General features: G+C 44.3%; 1 protein-coding gene across 6 annotated transcripts in view; it reads left to right on the top strand.

Annotated features, from left to right (window-relative positions):
* Positions 1-13,203, top strand: part of CDK16 (cyclin dependent kinase 16) — a 59,083-nt gene extending 45,880 nt beyond the window's left edge. For 4 of the 6 annotated variants that reach the window (XM_025163646.2, XM_088137865.1, XM_025163645.2 and 1 more), the window contains 7 exons: positions 4,082-4,205; positions 4,947-5,067; positions 6,631-6,728; positions 7,216-7,321; positions 8,070-8,112; positions 9,304-9,394; positions 11,633-11,806. In XM_025163646.2, the coding sequence (XP_025019414.1) occupies positions 4,082-4,205; positions 4,947-5,067; positions 6,631-6,728; positions 7,216-7,321; positions 8,070-8,112; positions 9,304-9,394; positions 11,633-11,805 (756 nt within the window). In that variant the 3' untranslated portion in view covers position 11,806. Of the gene's footprint in view, positions 1-4,081; positions 4,206-4,946; positions 5,068-6,630; positions 6,729-7,215; positions 7,322-8,069; positions 8,113-9,303; positions 9,395-11,632; positions 11,807-12,816 lie in introns of those variants that run through there. The other 2 variants (XM_088137867.1, XM_088137866.1) reach the window with 2 other exon arrangements.
* Positions 13,204-16,827: the final 3,624 nt, after the last annotated feature.

Raw genomic sequence — 16,827 nt, 5'->3', positions numbered from 1 at the left:
GGTCTGTTTCTGCATCTGCAGAGTGCAGACAATGACTTTATGTCTGACTACTCTGGGGCCATGAAAGACACAGCTTTTTCCTACTCATTCTGCACTTTGGTACAGTGTTCAACATTTAACTATAGCCTGCGTTCCAAAAAATGGGAGAGATAATTGCAGAACCTTGCCAGATTGCTCTTGCATGTTCTAACTCTAGCTCGCCTCTAGGAACTCATGGTTTCATGCATAGGTGCAGGATCAGTCTTGTATATTCCTCTTGGAACTTCTGCCATTTCTGAAGGAAATAGTTGTGAGGTCATGGAATCACTGCCTCTCTGACTTCACCTAAGAAGGTGCTGCTGGTGGATGTCTCCAGTATTTCAACAGGGAAAGACTTTCTGGTCATGCTCTCCTCCAGCAGTAGTCACCACTTAGATCAGCTGTCGGTGGCATTATTTGAGCTGCAAAGCTCAGGGCTGTTGCTCCTTCCTTACCAACTTCCTGGAGTTCAAGGCAATTCATCTGGCTTTGCTTAGCTTCAGTCCTCTTCTTTGTTGTTTCAACAACATGATCCTGATGGAAAACACCATGGCCTGGGTGCATATCTGACCTGAATGAAGGAAGTAGCAAGTTTCACTCTGTGAGGAATGAGGTCTCCAAATTATGATGTCAGTGTTTGCATCTGATTTCTATCTTGGTGGAGTGCATCCAAAGTGTCTTCCATTGATGGCTGATTGATTTGATTGTCCAATTGATCTTGGAGAAGAATGTCAAACAGTAGATCTTCAATAGAATCACTATTTGGGGAAACCTCAGTGGATCTCCTCATGTCTCCAACGGGAAACTGAATTATTTCTTCTGATTCTCCACACGGGCAGCAGCAGTGGCAGACATGATAAGTTTTGGATGGCTTCCAGGTCTGCTTTTTGCCTTCCCACTTTTTCTGTCACTGTTCAGAGTCATTAATTGCTGTTATTTCAACCTGTCATATTTCTGAACTTGCAGTGCCACATATGTATGTGCCCTGAACTGTTCCATCATTTATGCCTAAGGTCAGTCCCGTTTTTCAGCATACATAGGAGCTGTGCCTCCCAACCTTTTCTTCTGTCTAGGTTAAAAAGGACTAGCATAAGCTAGATTTCATCAAACTGTCAAGGTTTATCTTTGGGTTTCAGATTGTTTCATTTCAACAGCCACTGTGGCACAGAGTAATTTTCTGCAACTCTTTGCAGGTGAATCTTGGTCTGCATAGCTCTTTCTGTTAAGGCTTGCTCTGCTGCTGTGTTGGCCAGGGTCACAACTTGTTCTACTAAGATTGCAGCCAGTTCTGTAGCCCTTGTCACTAATGCTGTCCTGTTAGACATTAGTAAGGCAGCTGCATGGTCATTCATTTCTTCCTTTGTGTAGCATTACAGTTTGAATGTGCAAGCCTTGGCTGATGCCTCCTTTGGCAGAACTGGTTCCACATATATAACATTCAGCAAACAGATTGCCCCTGCAACTTTTGGAAATGCTTTGGTAGATCCCAGCTGTGGATATCCTCCTCTCCTTAGGAAAAAGAAACATTGGACTCTCATTATAGTTTTTTTTCTATAGTGGACAGAGGGTATTCAACTCTCCCGTGTCCAGTTCCTTGTGAACAGCCGGGCTTTTTTTCTGTCTTCTTACTAATCTTGGAATTCTCATGTTGCTTGTTAATTCCATCAGTTGGTTTGGAGGTTGCTCTCTCCCCATATAGGGGCATCAAGGAATATTTGTTCCTGTCTGCTGGAGTGAATGGGAGAAGCAATTATGGATAACCTCCATCCATTGTAGAAAAAGACCATCACAGTAAGTCAAATGTTCCATATATGTTGTTAATGTTTTACTGAAAAGTGAAACATGTTCTGTACCAGGATTTCCCAAGCTGTGTTGGACTTCAGCTCCCATGATCCCAGCTTGATTTCTTTTTCTATCTCCCTTTAATGATATAAAAGGAACAGAGCTTCTAAGGATCACATGTTCAGGGGCTAAAAATGTCCTCTGCAAGTATATGTCCAGTTGACTGAAATCTGAACTAAGTCATGGATCCTATGTAATGTGTGAGAAAAACTGAATATATCATGATGCAAATTTTGGACCCAAATGGAGCTGCTATTGGACATTCCTACATAAATGCACTAAATGCGCTTCTGGAGATTCATATGTCCCCAAATGATCAAAAGCAGTGATGCCCAGTAAAGAGAAATGGGTTTTGTTTTGTTTTTTCATTCTTTAGCTACAGTGAGGCAAAAAAGTATTTAGTCAGCCACCAATTGTGCAAGTTCTCCCACTTAAAAAGATGAGAGAGGCCTGTAATTTCCATCATAGGTATACCTCAACTATGAGAGACAAAATGAGAAAAAAAATCCAGAAAATCACATTGTCTGATTTTTAAAGAATTTATTTGCAAATCATGATGGAAAATAAGTATTTGGTCACCTACAAACAAGCAAGATGTCTGGCTCTCACAGACCTGTAACTACTTCTTTAAGAGGCTCCTCTGTCCTCCACTCGTTACCTGTAGTAATGGCACCTGTTTGACCTTGTTATCAGTATAAAAGACACCTGTCCACAACCTCAAACAGTCACACTCCAAACTTCACTATGGCCAAGACCAAAGAGCTGTTGAAGGACACAGAAACAAAATTGTAGACCTGCACCAGGCTGGGAAGACTGAATCTGCAGTAGGCAAGCAGCTTGGTGTGAAGAAATCAACTGTGGGAGCAATAATTAGAAAATGGAAGACATACAAGACCACTGATAATCTCCCTCGATCTGGGGCTCCACGCAAGATCTCACCCCGTGGGGTCAAAATGATCACAAGAACGGTGAGCAAAAATCCCAGAACCACACGGGGGACCTAGTGAATGACCTGCAGAGAGCTGGGACCAAAGTAACAAAGGCTACCATCAGTAACACACTACACCGCCAGGGACTCAAATCCTGCAGTGCCAGATGTGTCCCCCTGCTTAAGCCAGTACATGTCTGGGCCCGTCTGAAGTTTGCTAGAGAGCATTTGGATGATCCAGAAGAGGATTGGGAGAATGTCATATGGTCAGATGAAACCAAAGTAGAACGTTTTGGTCTAAACTCAACTCCTCGTGTTTGGAGGAGAGAGAATGCTGAGTTGCATCCAAAGAACACCATACCTACTGTGAAGCATGGGGGTGGAAACATCATGCTTTGGGGCTGTTTTTCTGCAAAGGGACCAGGACGACTGATCTGTGTAAAGGAAAGAATGAATGGGGCCATGTATCGTGAGATTTTGAGTGAACACCTCCTTCCATCAGCAAGGGCATTGAAGATGAAACGTGGCTGGGTCTTTCAGCATGATAATGATCCCAAACACACTGCCCGGGCAACGAAGGAGTGGCTTCGTAAGAAGCATTTCAAGGTCCTGGAGTGGCCTAGCCAGTCTCTAGATCTCAACCCCATGGAAAACCTTTGGAGGGAGTTGAAAGTCCGTGTTGCCCAGCGACAGCCCCAAAACATCATTGCTCTAGAGGAGATCTGCATGGAGGAATGGGCCAAAATACCAGCAACAGTGTGTGAAAACCTTGTGAAGACTTACAGAAAACGTTTGACCTCTGTCATTGCCAACAAAGGATATATAACAAAGTATTGAGATGAACTTTTGATATTGACCAAATACTTATTTTCCACCATGATTTGCAAATAAATTCTTTAAAAATCAGACAATGTGATTTTCTGGATTTTCCCCCCATTTTGTCTCTCATAGTTGAGGTATACCTATGATGAAAATTACAGGCCTCTCTCATCTTTTTAAGTGGGAGAACTTGCACAATTGGTGGCTGACTAAATACTTTTTTGCCCCACTATATGTATTTTCCTTAGATGCTACCCTGGTTATAGATGTGACGCCATTGTATGATTTGGAAGTATATTAGGAAAAGAAGGCAAGCTGTACAGATCAGATATTGTATATAAATGCATTACAAGTGTACATATTATGTCTGTTTTAAGAACATTAAATGTTATGCAATATGAATTACACTCTGAATGGTGGGGAATCGTGTGCGCCTAGAAGAATTCACTTAGATGGCTTTGTTTCCTCTTCTAGTTGTTTCTGTTCCAGCTGCTGCGTGGCCTAGCCTATTGTCACCGTCAGAAGGTGTTGCACCGAGACTTGAAGCCCCAGAATTTGCTTATTAATGAGAGGGGGGAGCTCAAACTAGCAGATTTTGGTGAGTACAGTCAAATCCTCTTTTGCTCTTTATCCCAGCAACTTTTGGACTGTCATGCTATTATTCTTGGTGACTGATGGCCTTGAGGGGTGGGCAGTGATATGAGGATTGGGCCAGATTTTTAATACCCATCACACCTCCAACGTTTGGCAATGCATTGCCAAATTTCACTGGTGCAATTCCATGGGCTGTAACAGTTGTTTAAAAAAAGGGGGAGGAGGGGGAGACTGGGGGCTCTCAGTTCTTATTCTCTGCTCTATGGAATGGCCCAGCTTTAGCAAATATATAACTTTCTAATAGAGGTGAATATGTGTAGCTCAGGGTTGAACCGTGGAGTCCTTGGGGTTCTTAGCTTGGTTCTTTTCTTGCAAATATTTCGTTACCCGGCTAGGTAACATCTTCAGTGCTAGAATGGGATGGGGTTTGCTCTCTGTTTATATACTGTGGCATGCCCTGCCAGTGTTGGTGGGGGTGGGGGTTTTGTTTTGTTCCTCTGGTAGTTCCTTGATTAGGGTATTGTTCACTGCTTGATTCTGTGCCTGGTGGTAACCTCTGCTTATCTGGGTGATGATTGCTGGTGAGGAGATGTTCTGGTCTTTTGTTTTCCTTTCTATTGTCTCTTTTGAATAGTGTGTAGATGCTGTTTATCTCTATGTGTCTGTTGATTGCTGCCTTGTCTGAATACCAAGCTTCCAAGAATATAATATAACTTTATTCAATATAACTTTCTGTGTTTTACAGGACTAGCCCGGGCAAAATCCATCCCCACCAAGACCTACTCCAATGAGGTGGTAACACTTTGGTACCGACCACCTGATATCCTGCTGGGCTCGACGGAATACTCCACCCAGATTGACATGTGGTATGGATTCTCTCTGACTCCCTGGATGCTCTTGTTTTTCTGATTCCCCAGGGTAACCTATTCATTTGCCACACTGTAGGACTCTCATTTCAGTGATACCTAAGTTCAAAAAAGTGTTCCTAAGTTCAAAAGAGACTTGCATGAAGTGAGTTATTTTAGTTAATCATAAGTTTTTAGAAAATAAGTTTTCTGTTTTTTCCATCATCTTCAAAAAGGTTCAGTTTTTGTTCTTCCTGATTTGTATGGAAAACTGAGGCTCTGTGCCCTGTTCATTAATAAACATACACTTCAGGCCATCTAGAGCTCAGGAAGGAAGTTGTTGCAGAACAGAAAAAGAGGACTGAAGCTGGGGTGAAGAGCGAAATGCACAGCTGCTGACTCCCTAAAGCAGCTAACCCCAGTTTGGGTCTCTGCAGCTCCAGTCAAATCCTCAAGGCTGCACTAGAGTACAGGTGGTCCTCACTTAATGACCACTTGTTTTTGCGACTGTTCAAATTTACAGTGAAGCTGAACGACTGGTACTTATGACTGGTCTTCACACTTAATGTTGGTCACAGCATCTTTGTGACCTGGGTGCTTGGTGCCCGGCTTGCAGTTATGACATTGCAGCATCCTGCAGTTGCATGATCATCATTTGTGACCTTTTTTGCCCGTTCCGGCAAGCAAAGTCAATGGGGAAACTGGCAGGAGGCTGCAAATAGCGACCATATGACATCCTTGCTTAACAACCCGCAGTGATTCACTTAACAACGGCAACTGGAAGTGCCAGAATTTCCATCGCTAAGCAGCATGGTCATGTGGCATAACACTTTACGACTGTGTCACTTAGTGATAGAAATTGCAATCCCAATTACCATAATTAAGTGAGGGTTAAGTTTCAAACTGCATTGTGTGGCCCTCTGGAAGCATAGCATCAGTTCTATAAAGCAGAGGCTATTCATGGCAGACAAGTCAGCTTATTAACCTGAACTGATATTTCCAGTAATATACAGGTGCTAATATTTAATGTGTTCTAAGGAGGACAATGGTTTCAAGCTCACTGGTCCTATTAGCATGATCTCTACTGGTGAGCAATGCAAACATTCCCCAGAATGCCTCCACTGGATTCCTCAAGGAACGGGGATTGGGTTAGTAGAGATGAATTCAATGATCTGTTTAAAACCCTAAGTACATTTTTGGATATTTGCAAAATTCCACATATTGGTCATTAGAAATCTTAATTGCTCCTCTCTTAGCAGAAGGCACAAATAGATGACTGTTTGCTTAAATTGCATTCTGGTTGCAAAATGTAACCCCCCCCCCTCTTTTTTTGGGTGTGGACTATTATATATCTTGAGGCAAATTTTTGATTTTTAAAAAGATGGTTTCAAACATCAAACAAAATCATTGGCTGACCAGCAAAATCCCATAATAGAAGTCTTTTGTTGGTCTACCAGTGATTTTGTTCAATCACCACAACAGAGATAAGAGGTCAAAATTAGGAACTGCGATTGACAGCACAAAGTTGTGGTCCTTCCTGTTTTCTCTGAGTTGACAGTGAAATGTGCCTGCCTCTCTCCACAGGGGTGTGGGCTGCATTTTCTATGAGATGTCCACAGGACGGCCACTCTTCCCAGGCTCCACAGTTGAGGAGCAGCTGCATTTCATTTTTCGGATATTGGGTAAATATCTGCCAGGGTTGCACTGCTGAGAAATCAATGATGGAATGGGAGGCAAGGAAATGAGGACCATCAGAGAGGTTGCTCTATAGTGTCATAATGGAGGTTAAGAGCTTCTTCAGGGATCCCAGTCAGAACACTGGGGTACAAATAAGTTGATCAAAGACAAAGCACATTTTTAAAAAACCCTCCCAGATCAGCCTATCTGTCACTAAAAAAGTGTGTCTCTGACCTCACTTAAAATTTGAAAGATACAATACAAAAGGAGAAAGGGAGCAGGAGAGCAAAGAGGAAAAAAATCATCCATATCAGCTGGGACAAAAACTATCCAGGAGGAGGAAGAGCTTCGTCTCTTAGCTGTGATGTTGAAATGATCTTGTTTCTCATCTTCCTCTTTGCTGCTTTCATGTGACATGAAAATCCATGCTCTTTGGAAGCCTCATTGTTCACTCCTTTTCTGAACTCTGCTTCTTCTTCTCTCTGTGGCCAGGGACACCCAATGAAGAGACGTGGCCTGGAATCCTGTCCAATGAAGAATTCCGAGCCTATAATTACCCCAAATACCGTTCTGAGGCCCTGATCAACCATGCCCCAAGGTGAGTGTCAGATGTGGTAGCCTTTGATGGGTGACGATCTGCTGTAGTCATCCCAGAAAAGAGAAGGAGAAAGATTGCTGTGCCCTCAGAAGAGTGGGGTAGGATGCTGACACAACACAGTCTGGATAATTTCATGTACTGTATGTCTTTTCAGTCATTAAAAGTAGAGGCTTCTTAAGAACAAGAAAAGAGAGAGATGTACTCATTGTGCAGCCATAGATAGTTTTTCATGCTTTCCCCCTCTCTCAGTGTGGAGTGTGGAGAGCAGATACACCTAAGTAGAAGCTAGCCCATGAGTCAGGCCCTCCCTGAAGCTTGTGCTGGAGGTATTTCCTGTTTAGGCCTTTCAGTTGCTTTTTGTTCCAGCAGAGATGCAGGCAAAGAGCTTTGCCTGGGGTACCTTCTCTGCTGAATTCCAGGCAGGAGCCAAGACCCAAATAGATGTGTGTGAGTAGCCAGAATGCATGAGGTGAGCATTTGGCCAAAATCTTTGCTGTGCTTTACTGGGAAGAAAAGGGGATTAACAAGACCTTTGCTTGGGCCTTGGCTCCAAAGGGTGGAAGAAGCATTGATGACTCTCTGGTGCAGTTACAGATGAATAGCTGACTCAGGGACATGAAGTATTTTACATCTTCAGATGCTGGAAGGACAGTGGGCAGCATCATCAGTCCTGGGAAGCAGAGCCTCGGTTCCCCTCAGGAGGTTATGAGTCTGACCTTTCTTTTCTTTTCTCTCCTGAATCGTACAGGCTGGACAATGATGGGGTTGACCTTTTAGGAAAGCTGCTGCAGGTGAGCCATTGTTTTTGTCTGGTTGGAGAATTAGGGCTTAGAGGTCTCTGATACTTCCTCCTAGGAGTCCTAAACTCCTTACATTTCTTTCCCAGCCTCAGACAGTGGAAAAGTCTTCCCTGCCATGGCAAGCAGGCAACAATGAACTTGCTTAACAAGTAGAGGCCATATAAAGAAAGCATTGTCCTGTTCTCTTCAAAGAATGAATGCATTGGACAGAATGGGCTGCCAGTTAGGACCTGAAGTGACCTCAAGTAAAGCTGCTTATCTTCAAGGACTGTTGCAGAGCTATTCTTTGGGAATGTATGCGTGCATGCATGCGTACATATACATGGGTGTGTGCACACACACACACACTTATATATGAAAACTAATTCTAAAGTGGAGTACATTAAAAAGGAATCAAGTGGATCCATCATAGGAGAGGTGCTTCTGCAAAAATAATTCTGCTTTGTTTGCCCCAATTCCTCAATCTACAACCTGTGGGTACTAGTATGTAGTGTGACTGCAGTCTGAGAGGTAGGAGAGTGCTTGAATCCTATCTGTATCAGCCCCCCTGCTTTTTCTGCAGGCTCATTGCTGGCAGGATTTTGTTTATTTGTCTGTTGTTCAAAATAGGTGGAGAACTTTTGATCCATCAGTTCAAATACTGTGCATTAGGCATGGATGGCAGCCTGCCCTGTGCAGCTCCTGTGGGTTTTTTGTAGCCTGCCTGGAAATATAAAATCTGTACGTTTAAAAAAAATTGTGTAGGCTGTAATACATAGTTGACACTTGATTAGAAATACTTTACAATTCAAAGTATTCTGGTAATTGTTGGTAATTAAAATCATTGGGCTTTTCCAGCCAGCTTTAAAATTATTTTGCACATTCCTTGTGCTTTGGGTCAGAGCCTCCATTTTGTTCTGAGATTTCTTTTGTCATTAGCAGTGGGAGGAGGCAGATAGAAGTACTTGGGTACAGTAGGTGTGTTTAGAAGTTATGGGGAATTTTTAACAGTATGTTCTTTTTGGAGAACTGGGACACAATTTAGCATGCGATTTCAACCATGTGGTAACTAAATGGCTAGGCTCCCTTTTGGAAAAGATTGCTTTTGTAGTAGGAGCAAAAAGCTAGATACCATTATTTAGCCTTCATCTAATCACTAGGATTGTTCTCTTGTCTCTTCTCTTTTTCTCTCCCCAAATGCAGTTTGAGGGCAGGAAGCGGATCTCTGCAGATGAGGCCATGCGTCACCAGTTCTTCCACAGTCTGGGAGAGCGGGTCCTCAAACTTCCGGACAGTAGGTGGAGGCTGAGGAGGGAGGGAGACCAGGGATGCTGAGTAGTGGCTGAGCAAATGAGAACAAGGTTGAGAGAAGGGTGTGTGATGGAAGCATGAAGTGATTGATACAAGGACCATGGATTCATTTGCTTGCTATGACCAGTTCTTGGCATGAAGGAGATCTCCATCCTGTCTTACTAACTTCTCTGTTCCATCTGTTATGGTGTAGTGGTTAACTGGTGAGGATATTTTCATTGGTGGGCTAAGAGTTTAAGGGCACCCGTGCTCTTTTTTGCAGTTATTTTGTTACTTAGCTAATCCAGTGGATTAGTGTGGTACACTATGAAAGGCTGGGGAGAAAATTTGATCATAATTCCTGTCAATTTACAGTCACAAAAGGACAGAAGATCTAGCAAAAATATTTACCATTTGACTCTCTGGCACATTGTATGAAGAGGCTTTTCCTTAGACTTGCACCTCGCTTACCTGCTTCTTGCTTCCTCTGTCCCTCTTATTCAGCCTAGCTTTAATTATCCTGCACTCTAGTTTTCCCATTTTCTGAGATGACTTCATAGTCCACTTTCTTATCTTGGGGCTCTTCCTCATGGCAGCAGTGAAGGGCTGCCATCCAGAATAGGATTGCCAGAAGAATATGCTGGCCTAAAGAAGTACTGACATAAATTCCAACTTCTTTTCTACCTCAACAACAAGGCAGAAGAAGGCCAGGGAGGAGGCTGCATGAGAAACACCTTATTTGATGTCAGCTGTTAGCAGCAGAGTATCTACAGGACTTCGCTATCAGTTCTCTGATCTCACAGAGTGAGCCTTCGGTGGGATTGGAGGACTGGCACCCAAGGAGCTCCTCCTCTCCTCCTCCTCCTCTCCCATGAAAGCAGGGGAGAGGAGGAAGAAGTGGATCTTCTGTTGCCGTGTTTTCTGATCCCATGGAGTAATGACTGCATGGGATTGGAAACCTGGCAGCAAAAGTGCCATCCTTCCCATGGGTCTGGGAAGAAGCAGTGGGAGAGAAGGACAGGAAGTGGTTTTATTCTCTCCCCCACCCACCCCCACCCCCACCCCCAGAGCTGCTTTTCCTCACTCCTCTTCCCATGCTTCTAAGTGGCAGGGGGCTAGATGCAGAGTTGCTTCTACTCCTGTTTTCTCCCCTTTGGGGAAGGGAATTGGGAGGGGGCTCTTTTTGGCACCAAAAAAGCCACTTTCCCTCTTCTTGCTTCTCCCACCACCTACGGTTTGGCAAAAGAAGTGGGAGAGGTGGCTTTTTGGCACATCAGGTGAGCCCAAGCTCTCCCACTGACAAACCCCTCCCACACAAAAGTCAGTGGCCAGGGACCGGGGTGGCGTGGGTGCAACCACCCCTGCCCCTAACCTTACCTTGGTACAAAACACTTCCATTCTGGCTTGTGCTGGAAGAAACTGGCAAACACCATTTTAAAACTGGATTGGGAAGGTGAGTTCAGGCTGCCTTCTTAGTAGGTCTGGTGAGTTATGCCCAATATCATCTGGACATACCTTCTATATCCATTTGCAGAGAGATTTCCAGTCTCTGGTTAGCAGGTTGTGCGGAAGAGCCCTCAGTCTTCCCGTGTGGGACCTATTTGAGGATTTGTTCCCATAACCTAAACACTGATATTTTTTAGTGATGAATGTATTCTCTAAGAATCCTAGATACTTGTTGACATTTCATAACATCAAACCAAGTGAAACAGGCCATGTTAGGAACTTCACCTGTTTTACACAATGCTATTGTGACAACATTTTTATAGTGATAATTACCTTTAATGTATTAGTTTATGTTACACTTCTCTTATGGTTTCAAAAGGGACCAGTAACTGGATAATAAGCAATATACATTTCATCACATGCCATAATGGAACAGCTAACATTCATTAACTGATTGATAACTTTCATTTTTCTATACGTCAAAGCTCAATAAAGAACGCATGTCTTGAATTTAAACAGAGCTTAACATTTTACCCAGGTTTGACATGTTTGTGAATGGGCCCAATTTATAAGTTGGTTTTAAGGGACATTTATATCTACTACATCCCTTACTGGGAGAGAGATTTTTTAAAAAATGGATTCAAAAATTTGTCAGTGCAAACGTGCGTACATGGATACGCACACACCCAAATTGCTTTTATCCTGCAGTGCACATGCTGACATGCTAGAACAGCAGACCTAGAAATTGGCGCTCTCTCACTGGCTCTGTGTCTTTCTTTTCTTCCTTCTCTTGCAGCAACATCAATATTTGCACTAAAGGAGATTCAGTTACAGAAAGAGACTGGGCTGAGATCAGCTTCCCTGCCCGAATCAGGTGAGAAGTGGTTGTCGAGCAATACTCTCAACAGGACTCCCTCCTGCTTTTCCATTAGCCCTCAGTTTGGAATAAAATTTCCTTCCTCCTCCTGAATGGGCGGTCCACGTTTCTTGGTACTGAAAAGGCACCTTCATAGCCCCTTCCTATCCTGTTGTCTCTTCCTCTCTCCAAAAGCCGCTCTCCTGATTCTTTTCCATCTCCCTGCTTAACGCTACATCTGTGCAGGGTGGTTGTGCAGTGAACAGTGTCTCCCCTCCCACTGGCAGCCCCGTGTTCCGGGTAGTGGGCACTGAATTTTAGCCACCAGGCCAGGTATCTGTGCCCCACCCCCTTCCATTCGCACTTCTTCCTGTTCTCAGCATCATGAGTTGGCACCCTCCCCTCTCTTGTCTACCCCGACTAGACTCCTTTTGACAGTTCTGCCTCAAGCCTGCCTGAGCCTTTTCTGCTCCAGTGCACCTCCACTTGTGAGTTCTTTAACCTTTGGGATCAGAAGTAAGGAAAGGGGAACAAAGTGATGGAGGAGTGGGGAGGGAGCCAGGGTGCAAAAAGCGCATGGCTTTGGAGCATAATGATCTTGAGATTGAGTTGCAACTGAGGAAACACCCTTGTTCAAAACTTCACTTGGTGAGGCTCTTGTCAGAGTTAGGCCAGCTGCACTTTTTAGCCCATGGTCCTTCCATCCATAGAGTGGAGCTAAAAATACTTGACCCACCTAACGTGGCTGCCTCATCAGATTGTTGAGAGAATGTGAAACTTGTATCCCTGTTACAAAACTGTAACTCCAGATTGCTCAAAGCATTATGTCAGGGCTGAGTATTATTATGAGGCAGGGAGATGCTGCCAGGTTGGGGAGGAAATATTGGAAGGGATCTGGAGGATGTTAATGGCATCATCATCTAGAACGGTGTTTTTCAAACTTGGCAACTTTAAGATGTGTGGACTTCAACTCCCAGAATTCCCCAGCCAGCCATGCTGGCTGGGGAATTCTGGGAGTTGAAGTCAACACCTTAAAGTTGCCAAGTTTGAAAAGCACTGATCTAGAAGTTGGGGGAAGGAGCAAAATGCATTCTATCCATAACACTTTTGCTGTTTTCCTACAGTGAATGGTCAGAACGGACGACCAAGCCTGCTGCTTTGAAGCCTACAGAACTGGGTTGGCAAGGGTAGAAAGAAGCCAGGTTCCCCCTATCCCCACCCCATGGACAATCTCCACTGGTGGCTTCTTTGTATTGAACTGTGGCATGAGAACTTGTGCTGGGAGTTTGCTGGGGCAAGGGCGGGGGGCCCTGGAACGGAGGAGAAACATGACTGCCCTGGCACCAACAAGCTAGCCACCAATTCTCTGTGCCGCTGGGACGGACTCTCCCTCCCTCCCCCTCACACACATGGTGTTTCATTTTATTTTTTAAGTTTTATTTTTTCAATGCAATATTATAAATATTATATTTACAAATATCTATACAGAGAGAGAGAGAGAGACACCCCCCTACCCTAGCCTCTCCAGTAATGGGGAGTGTACAGTATTAACTATGAGGGAGCCAATCCCCTCCCCATCTCATCCCGATAGTGGGCAAGGTGGAGGGAGGAGAATCACAGGGGCCAGAGCAGTTCCATCCTCTGCACTCCATAATCTAGGAATTGATGGGGTTGGGGAGGTTGTCAGTATTTAGGATGATGGGTGGACTCCCCCTTCCCAGCTATAATTACTTTCTTTGGACTTGGTGGAGCATGGTTTTCTTGGCCTAGCTCTGTATATTGAAGTCCGGAGGAGGAGCAGGCAACCAGGTGTCCTCTGAGAATTCTCCAATCTTGGGAAGATGGTCCTTCTTTTCCTGTCTTCCTTCCTCTTGGGACTTCCTGGCTGCAAGGGTCCCCTCTTTCTGAACCCTTTTTGCTCAGTTTTGGAGCTGCTTCCATCTCCTTCTCACACCAAAGTGGAGTCTCCCTTTTTTATCCCTTGGATCTTGACTGGTGCCTCACCTGGGCTTGCGCTTGGTCAGTGCTCTCAATCCTAGCTTACTCCGGTTCATCTGTTACGGCTCTTGTATTACTTGCTTGGTACTCAGGGTTTGCATTTCTCCCTTTGCCTTTCCAGACACAGTCCACTGACTTCTGGTCCAGAGACAGCCCACACAAGCATCAGCTATTCTAGAAGGCCTTGTGCAGGAAATTCCCAGTGGATTGTGCCTTGTTCTCTTACCACTGTTCTTTGTTTTTTATGTATACTACAGTCCCTAGGTGATCATGACTTGTAGCTTGTCTTAGATTTCTTATATCCAAATGACTATGTTATGAATGGGCCCATCTAGATCTTTCTCTGTTGTGGCATTTATTTTGGCATAAAAAACTTGGCGCCTTCCAAAAATTTGGGGCAACAACTTTCCTCAGCTTCAGTCAGCAGGACCAGCAATTTGGGAATATGGGAGGGGTCATCCAAAACTTCTGTAGGGCTAAAAGTTGCCAGTCTTTGGTTTTCATGCAAATAATTTGCCTTGTCCCAGTGCTGCTTAGACTTTCACATTAGTTCCTGTGATCTTCACACACCATGACCGTCATTGTAACAATTTACAGTAGTGGCTTCTTAGTCCTTAGTTATGCAGATTACTGGCTCCCTTAATCCCCATTCTGTCTTGAATCCAAAGTAAACCAACAGGTGTTCTGCAATTAACCACCCAACCTCCAATTATCTCTTTTACTATTGAGAAACAGAGAGATACTTAAGAAGCAGTGGGCCCTTTCCGCAGCTCTTTATTCCCTGGTTTCAAAGGCTGATCAACTCCTGTCTATGCCTCTTCTAGAGGAGCTAACCCCCTTTGCTTTAACCAGCATCCCTCCAAAACTATCTACTTTTTGGATTGACTTTTTGGTCTTTGCTCAGAAGACTCTGATGCCCTTTGCTTCTGCTCTATGCTTTGCAGTCTTCAGCTCCTTAGAGATTAATCACTTTGTATGTCAGAGCCTTCAATATTTAGACAGAAAAGTCTCCATGGGCCCTGCCTGTGCATTCTCAGAGATTCGGGCTCCCTCTGCTTCCAATTCTCCTACCAGGAGGAGAGCTGATTTACAGGAAGAGGGAAATGCCCAACAGCATCACAGCTCCCAGGCCAGGACTGTTCCTTTCAGCTCAGGGCACAGAAGCTTCGGTGCACAGAAGCGAAGGGCGGGGATCCATCTCCTAGCGTATGTGCTCCGGGGGGGTGTAGACAAGGTGGTACCAATTTTCCCTCTTTGATCAGAGCCTATATATATATATGTATGCGTGTGTGCGTATCTCTGTGTATATATATGTACATATGTAACCATTTTTATATGCAGCATGAAGCGCTTATAAGGTTCCAAGATCTTCCCTTGACGAGAGCCATAAGATGAACTGTTCTTGTTACTGTTACAACGCTCAGGCAACTTAAAGGGTTTCTGAAAATGCCTACAGAGGACGTGCAGAGATGTAGCCTACCTTGTGCACTGGGATGCAAGGAGTTTGCGGTGCTGGTGACCTCTTGCCTTGGCATTCAGATGCCGCTGCCCATGCCATGGGAAAATTTGGGGAAAAGCCTAGCCGACACGACTTTGGCCAGCATTAGCCTCTGTGCATAGGTTGAAAGTGACCAGTGCTCAGCTCAGGGGATGAGAGGGTTGTGTTTACACAACAGGAAGGACCAGCCTCTTTCCTTCGATTCAGTCAACATCCACAGGTCCTTTTTTAGCCACTGACCTGCTTGCGTGATCCTCCCCTCAGTTCCTGCCTCCTGGGCTTTTGACTCCCAGTTCCTTTCTTTTGTCTCCTCTTTCGACTGCACCTTAGAAACAGAAACCTCTAGTAGAGGAATCATTTCCTTGTCCCATCTATCCAGAGTTCTCACCTTCCTGCCTGGAACATGTTCCTGAAGCGCTCTGGACCTAATGGTTCAAAAAGTTCCCCTGCCTCAAAACTGACCTGTCAACGGTAGGTCTGAAATGAGGTTACACTTCCATCCAATGGGAACTCGCCAGTCAGAATCTGAATGTTTTGTTGCTTCCATCCTTGCAGACATAATTCTTCAATATGATACAGCAGTAGACTTGGTTTGCTGCCAGAATCCTGATTATAGTTGTAGATGTACCGTGAGGCTATAGCTGAGTTTGCTTAATTTAAAATCCTGCTCTTAGCATATAGGGAGTCATCAGAAAAAACTGGAGAGATCAGGAGATGGTTTAACCATGGTTTATTCAATGCAGTGTTAAATCATAGGTAACACAAACTCTGGGTTCAGAACCCCACTTGAAACCATGGTTTTAAGGGCTGATTTGCTGCATTCTTTATCCATTGTTAATCCGAGCAGACCTCTTAACCCTAGTGAAGAACCACAAGCCATGGCTGATTAAGTATTGAGTCTGTGTGGGGCTGGCAGGAACTCATATTATGCTGTGGTTGAGTAGATTAGTGGAGAGATATGGCCAAGATACACAGAGATACCTTTGTGGAGGTGGTCCAGAATCTAATCTGATTTTGTTACGGAATTCCTGTTTTCTCTCTTTGCTGAAAGAAGAAATGGGTCTCTAGAGTACAGAAAAATGTAGCCAAGGTGTAAAACATGAGATTCTCCAAACACAAATGGGCTTTACTGAGTTTTCAGGACTTCTGTTCAGGAATTTGGGGAAGTGTGGTTTCAGAATAATGCTGAGAATTTGGGAACAGCTTAGGGCCTAAACTGAGGATTCAGAATTCTCAGAGGTGACAGCAGGAATGAATGCCATGATGGCTAAACCAGTTTGCTTATAGCATGGATGTATTCTTAATCCAAACCTATTCATGAGAGCTTTCATGTGAGAAGAAAACCGAAGATGGCCTGTTGGATAATGAATGTACAGTGGATTTGGATGTTGCTTTTGAGGAGGGTGGGGAAGGGCAGAACCCCAGAATTTGTTTCTGGACTGGAGGACTTGCAGGAAACAGAAACCCAGGAATTGGATAATCATTAGCATATGGAATGGCTATCTCCATGTGCCTCCCCCACCTCACTCCTGCTTCCCTCCACATCAATGGAGTAGGTATGGAGTTTCAGTTCTCATAGTATGGAAGAAGAAACTGTTCTTGTACATAACTTGAATTGGGGGAGCAACTTTCTGTTTCA

The sequence above is a fragment of the Python bivittatus genome, unplaced genomic scaffold (genome assembly GCF_059951505.1).
Source record: "Python bivittatus isolate LINGU-HERP-01145 unplaced genomic scaffold, Pbiv_v1 ctg000220_np1212, whole genome shotgun sequence".
Lineage (NCBI taxonomy): Eukaryota > Metazoa > Chordata > Lepidosauria > Squamata > Pythonidae > Python > Python bivittatus.
The sequence above is the reverse complement of the archived record's forward strand: the minus strand, read 5'-3'. Positions and strand labels throughout refer to the sequence as shown.